This window comes from Hippocampus comes, unplaced genomic scaffold (genome assembly GCF_001891065.2).
Source record: "Hippocampus comes isolate QL1 unplaced genomic scaffold, H_comes_QL1_v1.1 scaffold261, whole genome shotgun sequence".
Classification (NCBI taxonomy): Eukaryota; Metazoa; Chordata; class Actinopteri; order Syngnathiformes; family Syngnathidae; genus Hippocampus; species Hippocampus comes.
Window position 1 is genome coordinate 1,935,330 of NW_017805824.1, and position 12,681 is coordinate 1,948,010.

A 12,681-nucleotide genomic window follows, 5' to 3' on the forward strand; every position below is an offset into this window, starting at 1 on the left:
TCGCCGCTTGGAATTGAAATGGATTTCCATGGGACAGGAGAAGTGAACCAATCTCTTTTTTCGTCAATGGATGCTACAGCTTGTTGACTTTGAAACTTAGCTTGTAGCCAACGTGTGCACATTTTGAGCATGACGTCTCTGATCCACTGGTGAAAGGACACTTTGATTCTCTCCTCTTTCATCTCAAACTGCTTCAAACAACGAAGCGTGTCCCGGAAAAGTGGTTAGGACTGCACGACTGTCCGTGTTTTATGTTATGTGTTGTGTTTATTATTTTACTTTATGTTAACTGTTTTGTTAAGCGCTTTGTTACAGCTGCCGCTGTTGTGAAAGCGCTATATAAATCAGCATGTATTGTATTGTATTGTATAGATAGATAGATAGATATTATTTTTTTTTTTTTTTTTGGGGGGGGGGCTGAAAAAATTGTTCAAGGGGGTACATTGAAAAAAGTTTGAGAACCACCGAACAAATGTAACTGAAGAAACAGGACCAAGTATCAAAATTTGAAAAATCTCCCCTCAAATCATCTTTTAGGGACAGAACCTCATGGCTAAAAATATCGACCCAACCTCGATACACTGTTTAAGAATATACTTTTTTGTATTTTTACAAGGATTCCTTACACAATCCTTTGTGGTACTGTTTTATGGTTAAATTCCATGCTTGTACATCTTGATCCTGTTACATTACGCCTCTTTGACACAAATAGGTGACTTGCACAAGGCTGTTGTATCACTGTGACTGTCTCTTTTGCTATGGCTTTCATTAGCAGTTGAAATCCAGTTAAGAACGTGGAGTCACACATTTTTATGTGCGCAAGGAAAAATGGCCCCACACGCAGTTCTCACGCTCCTAAACACTTGTTATACCTTGAAAATGTAAAATGAAGAATAAATACCAAGCTCTCGACTTTATTCATAAATTGATGTGAGCTGTGCATGACTTGGCAGCGGTCAAGGACGACAGAATGTTGGCGAACAACAATGTCAAGTTTTGGGGGGGTTTTCCTAGCCTAAAATGGCTTACCTTAAGTAATTAGACTCCTGCGTCGCATTGTAGCTAAAGGTACTATCCTGGTGTTTTAATGCACCTTTTAGATCCTTGTTGTTGATGCTGCTTCTTTTTTGTTGACACGTTGTCTTCTTCTCCCTTTTCTTAAAAATGACAAAGAAGAAGCATTTCAGGTGCAAATAGTAATCGCAACTTATTTTTGCTTTGCACAACAAAAACAGCAAAACAACAAGGATGTAAAAGGCATATTAATCCGCCAGGATTATACCTTTCGCGACAATGCGATGCCGGATTCTACTTAGGGTAAACTGTTTTAAGACACATTAACAAAACATTTAACGTAGTTACAGTCAAACCTCGGTTTTCGAACGTCTCAGTTCTCGACCAATTCGGTTTTCAACCAAAAATTTTGAGTTTTTCATTCCTCGGATGATGAACAAATTTCGGTTCTCGAACAAAGTGAGCACACTTGAATGCACCACTTGACTCCTCTTGCCTTCCTTACACGAGGAAATGACGCTTCCTCTGGTAGACGAGGAAGTGACGCTTCCTTGTGTCGCTTTCCATTGTGAGCAGATGTGTTCAATAAACATTTTTTTTTTAAAAAGAGCGTGATTTCGGTTTTAGAACAATTTCGGTTTTCGAACAGCCTTCTGGAACGGATCATGGACGAAAACCGAGGTTTGACTGCATTTGCCAATGTTTCGGCGTCCTTTGTTTGCTGTCAGAGGCAGAGTGTGCTCTGATCATTATTTCTTCATGCGGCTGTTTACTATCTGGGCTCAGTTTTTTGGGGGCACTCTGAATAACTGAACAGCACATTTGAACGACGAGAGGTAAAACTGTGCAATAGATGAAATTATGGTCACAAATGAAAATCTGTGATTGAGTGAGTCCGCAATAACTGAACAGCGAAGGAACGAGGGTACAGTGTACAATCAAATGATAGGAAACAGGAGGTCAAAGTGACTCAGGCTTGTTTCTCGCATGGCATCAGTCAACGCTATCCATCCATCCATCCATTTTCTGATGCGCTTATCCTCACAAGGGTGGGGGGGGGGCACGCTGAAGCCTATCCCAGCTGTCTTCGGGCAGTTGGCGGGGAAAAAAACCCTGAACTGGTTGCCAGCCAATCGCAGGGCATACATAGAGAAACAACCATCTGCACACTCACACTGATGGACAATTTAGAGTGCTCCATTCACCGGTCACGCATGATTTTGGAATGTGGGAGGAAACCGCAGTACCCAGAGAAAACCCACGCAGGCACGGGGAGAAGATGCAAACTCCACACAGGAAGGAACCCTGCCACCTCTGCACTGTGAGGCCGATGTGTTAAACAGTCAACCACCGGGCCGTCCCCAGTCAAGGCAATTCTCTTGGTCTCTCACGAAATCTTATTTCGAGGGAACTTAAAAAAACAGCTGTAACAAAATGTTGTGCATTAATAAATAGATTATTCCTTTCAAAGTAAAATACAGTTCTTTAAAAACAAAACTCATTCATTGCATCCACTGTGTCCTAAGACAAATTGTCCCAGTCCTTATGCTGGCAACCTGAAAAGAAATGGCACCGGTATGTGAAATACTGCCATGCAGATATAAAATCACATACTTGTGACTTCTGCTTGTTGTTACTCTCACTACAATCAAAAGTGCCCCAACAATTGAAGCTTGTCCAACCAAAACAAATGTGCATTTCCAAAATCCTTCATAAATAAATAAATAAATAAACCAATGATTTACAACCAGAGCTTGACAGGGAGCCCAACATGCTCACATGTTTTATTTTTTTCAGTTTGTGCTGGTAAAAAAAAAAAAAAAAAAAAAAAAAATTCATCTGGACACAGCGCAAGTGTATGTTTTAATGCTGCTACTCTCACATACAGCGAAGTCGCTCCAACTCGGTGTCCGTCTGGAAGACTGCATACAGAAGACGGAAAGTGTGTCAGGTAAAATAAATAAATAAATAAATATTCACGTCTAGATGTGTATTTTGCCATGTTAGCGGTCATCGAATTGAACTGGAACTATTTGCTTTATAATGGACGGCTTCCAGTTCAGCTTGCTCCAATCCACTGAGACACCTACGACCCGCACCGCATTTTGGCAGCGGGGATTGCCCTCTTGTCTATTTTCAGTGGTGTATTTGGAATTATAAATACCGTGGAGCGGTACTACCACAATGTGTGTGTGTGTGTGTGTGTGTGTGTGTGTGTGTGTGTGTGTGTGTGTGTGTGTGTGTGTGTGTGTGTGTGTGTGTGTGTGTGTGGCGGGGTCGCCGCCTCTCGAACAATTAACTTGTATTCAGCGATTCCTATCTCAAAACGCGGAAACTATTTTTTAAGGTGTGTTGGGGGCTGATTCTCTCGATCACTCGCGCCATGTAGGAGGCAGGTGCTTGTGATTGAATATTTGTATAACCGTTTGTAATACACTCAACCTTTGTGGTGACATAAGCTGACATATATCAAGAAGAATCGGGGGAATCACTTTGCTATTTTACTTCACTGCAATCAATAGCCCATCTTATGTTGCACAACCTGATCAAACCACGAGGCTTCCTTCCTCCAGTCTCGTGGTTGGGATGTCAAACGTTAAACATTCTATGAGATTTGATACTCCTTTCAGGCTGAAATAATAACATTTCATTTCTGTGTCCTAAAACTTTGTTAAGTCCTGGATATAAATAAAAATATCAGTCGTACAGTATCTAAAATGAATTTTCTTGTTCAATAATTCTACAAATGTTCAAACTCTGTGTGTGTGTGTGTGTGTGTGTGTGTGTGTGTGTGTGTGTGTGTGTGTGTGTGTGTGTGTGTGTGTGTGTGTGTGTGTGTGTGTGTGTGTGTGTGTGTGTGTGTGCTTCAGGTTTGAAGCTTGTCAAATTGTCTACAACGTAACAGTGTGCAAAACAGCAAAGAAAAGGCATTGCATGAATTGTTGGTTCCCAATTGTTATTGTGGTGGCACATTCGGAATTTGCTTTCGTAACATCCATCTGTGATTCCATCGCAATCCTGTCAGTGATGTGTCCTGTTCTGCACTTATTTATGTCCAACCGCCAAGTTGGCTCTAGATTGTAACCCACAGCTTGAAGACAAATTTTAAAAATATAGTTGTTGTTCACTAGAATGTGTTTACAGACGTGGTTTTTGTCCGTGTTGACACGCTCTTGAGCTAGTCAAGAGCGAATCATTCGGAATAATGATTCAAATATTGGCACTGGAATATGAATCACGAGTCCAAGTTCTCAATTAGCCTGTATCCTATGAGTCCCCAGGCTGGCAGCTGCAAAGTAAGCAGACTTACAGACAGAGAGCAATAGTCATGAAACGGCTCACAAAATCCACGGTTTGGTTTAGCTCTCAGTTTGGTACTCACGGTTACGGTTCGGTATGTGTCAGCTTTGTGTTGCCCACAATGCACACTTTTTTGGGCTATTTTTGTTTGGTGGTTTACAATGAAGGGCGGCACGGTGGTCGACTGGTTAGCATGCCCACCTCACAGTGCAGAGGTGCAGGGTTCAATTCCGGCTGCGGCCTTCCTGTGTGGAGTTTGCGTGTTCTCCCCGTGCCTGCATGGGTTTTCTCCGGGTACTCCAGTTTCCTCCCACATTCCAAAAACATGCATGATTGGACACTCAAAATTGTCACGAGGTGTGAGTGCGAGCACGGATGGTTGTTCGTCTCTGTGTGCCCAGCGATTGGCTGGCAACCGGTTCAGGGTGTCCCCCGCCTACTGCCTGAAGACAGCTGGGATAGGTTCCAGCAGGCCCACGATCCTAGTGAGGATAAGCGGATTATAAAATGGATTTGAGTGGGTGGATGGATGGATGGATGGATGGGTTTGGTTTACTATAAGGTTTTTCCTACACAAAGTATGCGCCTCTTTGCGGACACCAATCCTGTGACCTCCTAAATTTTGTATGTCGAAGGTGGGACAGTACACACCCTGCCCCTTTGGCTTTTCAAAACAGAAACAGGATTATCTTGATGATGGTTATCGCCTCACAAGTCAACAATAGCACTTAACAACACTCTAATTTCAACTGTCACGATTTGCACTGCGATGCCCACAGGGCTGTTAGATCACATCTCGCTTGGCTGCCAGGAAGAAAAAAGGGGGATTGAAATATGGCAGCTATCGATACTACCATTAGGCATCCCATATCTTAGCACATGATGAAATATCTTGCTATACATCTCGGAAGACATCTTAAGTCAACAGAAATCTTCTTAAGTGGTGTTCAACTAAAGGAATAAGGCCAAGGACAGATATTCAGTGTCCTTGACATTGAGATTTTACAGAACTATCAGTGTTCAAAGACAGTGTTTCACAAACAGAGGAGTCTCTTTGCCTAACAAGCATTTTATGTATTCTCATTCAAGATGTTTTTTTTTCCAAAGCACTGCAAAGCAACTAGTTTTCTACCAAAATTAAATATGACCTCAAATGTGCGTAGAAATGAGGTCGAGCTGGAAAAAGATAAAACAATGAACAATCATCTGGCTCAATATCATGCCATTTCAAGATCTATCTTTCCTGTGTTTTAGTACAAGCACAAGTCTGTGTTTAGGCATCGCGACATGGCCGTAAAATAACGTCTCAGATCTGTTTTTCGGGGGAAAAAAAAAATCTGATTTCCATGTTGAATTGCTTTTTTCCTCCTTCCATGAAAATAAAAAGTTAATTAACAATGGCACTTTTTATGTGGAGAACGATGTCCTTTAAACACCGTCCTTCATAGATTTTAACCCTTTCAGGGACAGCGGTTACAACAGTGGACAGATTATTATGTGATCAGGTTATAGGGTGCATGAAACGGTTAGTGTAAAATTATCCCCTTTGGAATTATTATCCAAAATTATGATGAGTGAATATAAAAACCCAGCCGCTGGGGGGCAGTGCCCTCCCCTGGGGGTGCACTGTTCCCCAGTGCCGGTCCCAAGCCCGGAGAAATGGGGAGGGTTGCGTCAGGAATGGCATCCGGCGTAAAACTTTTGCCAAGACGACCATGCGAGTTGGTAGGACGGTTTACAGGGGCGGATGGAAATTACTGACTCGCTGTGGCGACCCCTGAATAGGGACGTGCCGAAAGGAGAAGAAGAAGAAGAAGAAGAAGATGATGAGTGAAGATAAAATGAATGAAAGCTCACATCCAAAATGAACCTGTCTCCATTTTTAAGGAGAGAGGGGGAAAAAAACAAAAACTGTGACCTAAAAAAACCAATTCAGCGATTTTAATCGCCCAGCCCAAACTTGTGTTGCACTTACATTTCACAGTGATTATCTTTTTTTTTCACTTTTGAGACATCTTCACTCTAATTGTATTTCGAATTCACTTTTCTCCAATTACATTCTATAGGGTGGGAAATGTTGAGAAAAATAAATCTTTATTATTGGGAAAGTTCTGCGGGAAACTTTGATTCAACGGTGTTTGTATTGGATCTTGATCGTTTCAAGAAAGCACAAGATGAGCCTCCACTATTCTCACTTAGTCTCCACAGCACAACAGCGCCTCGAAATGAGGGTTTACTTCGGGACAGGAATATTGGACTGCAGCGAAGCGAAGACACCTTCACTGCAACCTCTCCTCTGGCAACAGAAAGAGCCTTGACGGCCAATATTGCCCTCACTTAATATTTAATGACGTCAGATGCATCTTGCTGTGGAGGGAAATGCAAAGCTGCGATGTTAAATCTCACAGCCGCTCTGGGTTTTTTTGCAGCCGATTGGCAAATGACATGATGGGAAGATTTCATCCATGTTGGACAGAAACTCGTGAACACTGAAAATGTATATGCTAGCCTACACGGGGCTGGTTACGAATTACATAAAACACAACTCAACTACCTTGAACCGAGCAGCAGGGATTGACACGGATCCAACACAATAAACAAAGAAGCGACAGTGAGCTCCAAAGCAATACTTTCCATCCAACTGAATGATGTTCAAATTAAGGAAAATCATATGATTATTTGCCAAAACAACTAATTTCTCAAAAACATCATGCAGCTGGTGGGCTGGAGAAAATGGGCAACGCTGAAGGCAGAATCCCTAACCAACAGCTGAAATTGCAGTCTGGTGGCCTAATTTAGTTGCAATAAAACAAGTTTTATAACATTAGATACACTTCTACAGTGGAACCTTGACAATTGAAATGCTGCATGAATTGGAAACCAATTAAATTTTCCTGGAAAAATATCCATGAAAAAAATAAATCAGATGTCCTTCCATTTCCGTGTGTGACGGTTAATGTTCAAAATTTGGATGCATGAGGTCATTCATGAAGGCCTTACTCATTCATTTGTAAATTTATGAGTGTTTTTTTGTTTTGTTTTACCGTGGTTAATGTTTTACATTTGTGCAGCTATTAAGAATGTAAATATGTTCTTGAAAGGGGATTTCTTTTTTGGGGGGCAGGGGCATATTACCTGGATGTTGCATATGGCCCCTCTAGTCTAAACAGCACTGTGGTAGATCAATTTATGATCTTAATTGGGTCTGTAACCCCATTTGGAATCGAAACATGATTTAAATTTTGGCTTCTCACAATCATAAAAAATAAGGCCAAACCAATTAATCATCCAGACAATTTCATTGGCCAATATTAGCTCTTCAAAACAAAAAAAGAAAATAAAAAAAACAGGCATTGGAAAATTTTCCTGTCTTGTGCTAGCCCTCTAACAGAATCCAAGGTGGATTAGCATCCCGCAAAGGAACTGTGTACGACCTTAAAAGATCCTTTGTATAGTACACATTGTCCAAGCATGTCCAGAACAGGTTAAACCACTCATATATTAAAACGCAGAGCTGAAACCAAGTCACAAGTGTGCAGTAAATACCAGAGCAGGTCATATTTTGACCTGAACAAGATTTGCCTTTTTATTAGGGTTTGTTTAAAGTAAATGATTACATCAATGGCATTCAAAAGAAGGTAGCAATGGTGAACAATGCCCACTACTTTCTTTGACATGAAACATGGCTGGTACGAATTAAAGCCATGCATTTTACTGAAGGACAAATCTCACTGAAAAAATACAAATGTGTGTATGTGAAGATCTCAGTCAGTGAAATGTCCTTGACAGGAAAAAGTCCAACAATGTCAGCAGATGCCCCGAATGGAGTCAGTTTAGGCCCATATCACTTTCACGTGCCGGTCTGTTTAGACGAGCGCACACTGCACAGTCATGTTTGTCGAAGCAGACCACAGTGTCATACATTGGACATCGTTTCCAAAGCAAACTAAATTCTGATTGCTTTTCAAACTGATGGCAGGAATAAAGAATCATTAAAAAGCGTCAGGAAAAATCTGATGGATTTAGCCCAATTTGTCCCCTCCTCCCCTGCAACACCAGAGAATAACTTTTCTAGGAAATCAAGTATTTTGAAGCGCATGCCTGTGAGTTTGCTTAACGCAGCAGTGTCAATATTAATCTAGTGATTTAAGACAGGGTTTACACACGCACTGCGCAGCCAGACCTTTAATGATTGACCAGCCTTTGGTTGGGTGTCAATATAAGAAAACTATTTAAAAGAGATAGTTGCTTTTGCAAGCACGAACTTCACAGAACACACGGAAAGCCGTGATGCTTTAACATTGACTGTGGAAGAGGTTTTAAATGAACATTTTCTTGCCCTATCTCAAATTTTAGGAGCAAAACGCCACCATTTAGGGTCAGCAAGGAGCCCCCTGTGCAGAATACTTGGCATTCATCTGGGTAATAAGAACTTAATTATGGGAAATAAGCGTGGCATGGCATCTAAGAAGGGTTAAAAGTTATTCACCGTATTCACTGTAACTGTAGTGGAAATTCAATTTACATTGTCGTACAACAACTGCTTGCCATAAAGCATTTGACATTTATCCATGTACTCGCATGCTCTTTGTCTTCATGAGGAGGCAAAACCACTAGTGGGTATTTTAGTGCCACCAGTAGGATCCAAGTGGTTGCTAGGGCATGACACATGCGCTATTATTCACGCATAGTAGTAGTAGTAGTACAACTAGTAGTAGTTGTGCTGAATTGCATAAAAGTAGGCCAAGGTGGCATTTGTAGTGGGAAAGGTTGTTATAGTTAAGAAAAGTGAACGAAATAAACTAAAGCTAAAATTGAAGAAAATAGGTAAATGAAATAAAAATAATGTTTCAAAAAAAAAAAAGAGAAACAATGACTAATTGAAAGTACATATTATGTTTTTAAAAACTAAATCCAACTATATATAAATATAGCAAAAATTTACTTTGTTCTCATCTTTGTCAATTAATTTCAGCAAGTGTTCGGAATTGATTTTATGTGTGTTTTTGTTAGGATTAGTGTATGGCTATAAGAAAGAAGGAAAGTCCAACAGTTATTTGGAAATTGCAGTTTACTTGATTACAAATTACTTTTTGTGACCTGTGAAATAAAATGAATACAACTCATACAAAACAACTCTCTCTCTCTCGCTCTCTCTCTCTCTCTCTCTCTCTCTCTATATATATATATATATATATATATATACACACACACACACACACTATTTTAACCATTTTAACCATGGTAGTGGGGATAAAAAAGATGTTACTAGGAAGCGATGCTGAAGCAATTTTGAATATTTTTAGAATCGATTATCCTACCGAATAGCCTATCATTTAAATCTGATAAAAATTATCTTGCATTATTAAACAACTAAAGTTCCATGTGAGGGGCTGGTATTATTGTTGTCCACTTGGGGTCACCTTCATCATATTCCATACTGTAATATCTGTGACTTTGAGTGTGTCTGGCTTCAAGTGCTAGATTAACTAGTCCAACTTTATCATTAGTAGTATTAGTAGCAAACAGTTTTCATCTTATAGGACAACTACTCATTACTTCCAGTGAGGCATATCTGTTCACAAATTGACAACTGTTAGCTACTTGTCCAATTTGTGATTCAACGAGTTAACATTTAGCACTTTTTTAGTAGCACTTCACTTCTAGTGCACTGTTTTGCCTCACTAGTAAGATGCAGGTGTCCTCCTAGTTTACCAAAGTTTCCCTACTAATGTGCAGAAATATCATGCAGCAGAAGGAAGTAGAGATAGGAAAAAGTTGCTTGTAAAATATAATTGCTCTACTACCGTGCCCAAGTTGTTCCTACTTGTGTGCTGACTTAATTTTATTAGTGAGGACAAAAAACACATTACTTTGCATAGTATTGTACATGTACTTTAAGCATTATTTGTAGGACAACTGCATGTTACTAGCAGAGTTGACAGCTGTGTGCTGAAAGTACAACTTGTAACATTATAACATTCTACTTGTAAACAAATACAGCAAGGATGGTTAGCTCAAATGCTGGGGGAGGCCACAATTTTTCACCAGTGATACTGGGCGGCCAGACCGGACCTCGCACTTCCTAATGAGGTGTATGACAAAAATTCTATTTTAAATGTGGATAAAACATGTGCTCTTAAATTGTCTTTTATTATAATACATTTTTCAACGCATGTATCATAGATCGACTATCCGAAACTAAAAACAAAGGATTTAAATAACAAAATAACCGCATTCTGTAATTGTTCTTCCATTGCAAAGGGATCCCTTGCATAAAAATTACCATTCGAGGACAGCATAAATTTACGACAATATTGGGGTACGACTGTATGTCTGGCGTATCATTCCAAATCTGCAAAAAAATTATTTGGCCTACTCTCCAGTAGCATAAGGCAGTAAAAGATGTGCAACTAAGACATGTCTTCCATTGAGTGGTGATTGGAGATATTACAATTTAAAACTACAATTGTCCGCTGCATATTCACATATTAATTTTTTTCCCCCAGTATTTTTTCATATTTTTGATTTTACCAGTTTTATGTCAATCAGCATTTTGGACTTGTAAAAGCAACATTATGATAATAAAAATTTAGCAATAATAGAATGAAAACAAAATCGTTTTTTGAGGGTCAATCAAGGAGCCGCTCAGTATGGTTGCAGACCCATCACAAAAGTAGAGATTCAGTCGTGGTACCTGAGCAGATGTCAAATAAGTGCATCTTAACATTGCAATTCATCTAATAGGTTCACATTCCACTAAAATAAAGGCAAACAAACGATAAAATTATATGAAAAAATATTATTTCTCTGTTTCAATTAAGTGATTAACTTATTAAACACTTTGACCTACAGTCTTTTAAAGCGTTCACTACCACCAAAAACAATTTTACCAGATATATGTGGTGTCAACATAAGTCAGTCAATCATAAATTTGATCTCAACAATAATGGAAACAAATCTGCAATGTTATCAATTTGACCTGTGTTGTCTTTCACCAAACTTACAGCCTTCGCGATTTAAAATGTGCATTCTACTACAATGCCAAGTTGATTTGAATTTGTTCACATCAACCCACTAGTAGTTGTCCTTGTAAAATGCAATAGTGGAAAATACCTTATTACTCCAGTCAGTCGTGTTACTTTACGTGTTGTGAAGTGTCTTACGCTAACCTACCTGAGGGCTTGTTTAGGCCTCCGTGCCGATCACACGCTTATGTTTATGGGTCAACCCGTGTCCGAACTCCCTTGGTTTTCAGTCAAATAACCCTAAACTGGTTTGACCGGTGTGAGGTGGGCTTGCCACTTCAGGTATCAAGCCAAAAATAAACACCACACTAAGCGTCACGAGAGTTGTTACCTTTGGAGGAAAATGATCCCGGCAAATGGAGGTCGAGCTCCCCGCTGAAAAGCGCGACAAAGTCAGAGGGCATCGCAATCCCTCCAGAGGGCGGACGCCGGGCAACGTTGGGCAAAAGCGTGACGTCACAGCTACTCCGTCCGCCGACGGTTGGTGCGAGGAAAAAGTGAGACGGGGAAGGAGGGGGCCTCCAAACTTGTGGCCACGTACGTCCAGCTCGCCAAACGTGTCCAATGTTTGTATTCTGCTCGTTCTCACTTTGTCTCTCACACCCTCGTCTTCAGCCTCGTCTCCGCCCCCCTCAGTCCGCCCTCCCAAGCCACCAACTACTACCCAGTGCCAGTGGCACCGAGAGCCACGCCCACGCAGGTGACGCAATAAATCGCACCACCAGCAAGCGTTGGACACTTGATTAAGTACACTTGCACAATCTCGGGCGGTTTGTTGCTCAACCTTGACTGTTTTGAATCGCGGATTTCGGACCTGTGCCTTCAGTGGGGATCTAATATTAGTACCACCAATATCACGTCGTCATGTTACAAAATAATACATAAACTCTAGGGCTGATGATCAATGAATCGAATTCAAATCAACATTGCAATGTAGTAAAATCACAAATGCCGCACTATTGAAAAATATGCTGCACTTCAGTTATTTCTTTTATATATTTATCTTTGTAGTGTTTGAATACAGTGTATCTGGACAGTATTCACAACAGTTTACTTTCCCCTCATTTTGTTTCGTGACAGCCTCATTCAAAACAGAATAATTAAAATTTTCCTCAAAATTCGACACACTCCACACATTAGTGACAATGTAAAAATAGTGTTTTGGAAATGCTTGCTAATTTATTTTTAAAAAAACCCACCAACAACAGCAAAGAAATCACATGCACAAATGTCTTCACAGCCTTTGCCAAAAAGCTCAAAATTGCCCTTAGGCGCATCATGCTTCCACTGATCATTAATGAGATGTGCCTAAAAACTTCATTGGAGTCCACCTACGGTA

At 40.3% G+C, this 12,681-nt stretch overlaps 1 protein-coding gene across 5 annotated transcripts in view; it reads right to left on the minus strand.

Annotated features, from left to right (window-relative positions):
• nfat5b (nuclear factor of activated T cells 5b) overlaps positions 1 to 11,844 on the minus strand; it is a 34,148-nt gene extending 22,304 nt beyond the window's left edge. For 3 of the 5 annotated variants that reach the window (XM_019886811.1, XM_019886810.1, XM_019886809.1), the window contains exon 1: positions 11,674 to 11,844. In XM_019886811.1, the coding sequence (XP_019742370.1) occupies positions 11,674 to 11,746 (73 nt within the window). In that variant the 5' untranslated portion in view covers positions 11,747 to 11,844. Of the gene's footprint in view, positions 1 to 1,029; positions 1,158 to 11,490; positions 11,645 to 11,673 lie in introns of those variants that run through there. The other 2 variants (XM_019886812.1, XM_019886814.1) reach the window with 2 other exon arrangements.
• Positions 11,845 to 12,681: the final 837 nt, after the last annotated feature.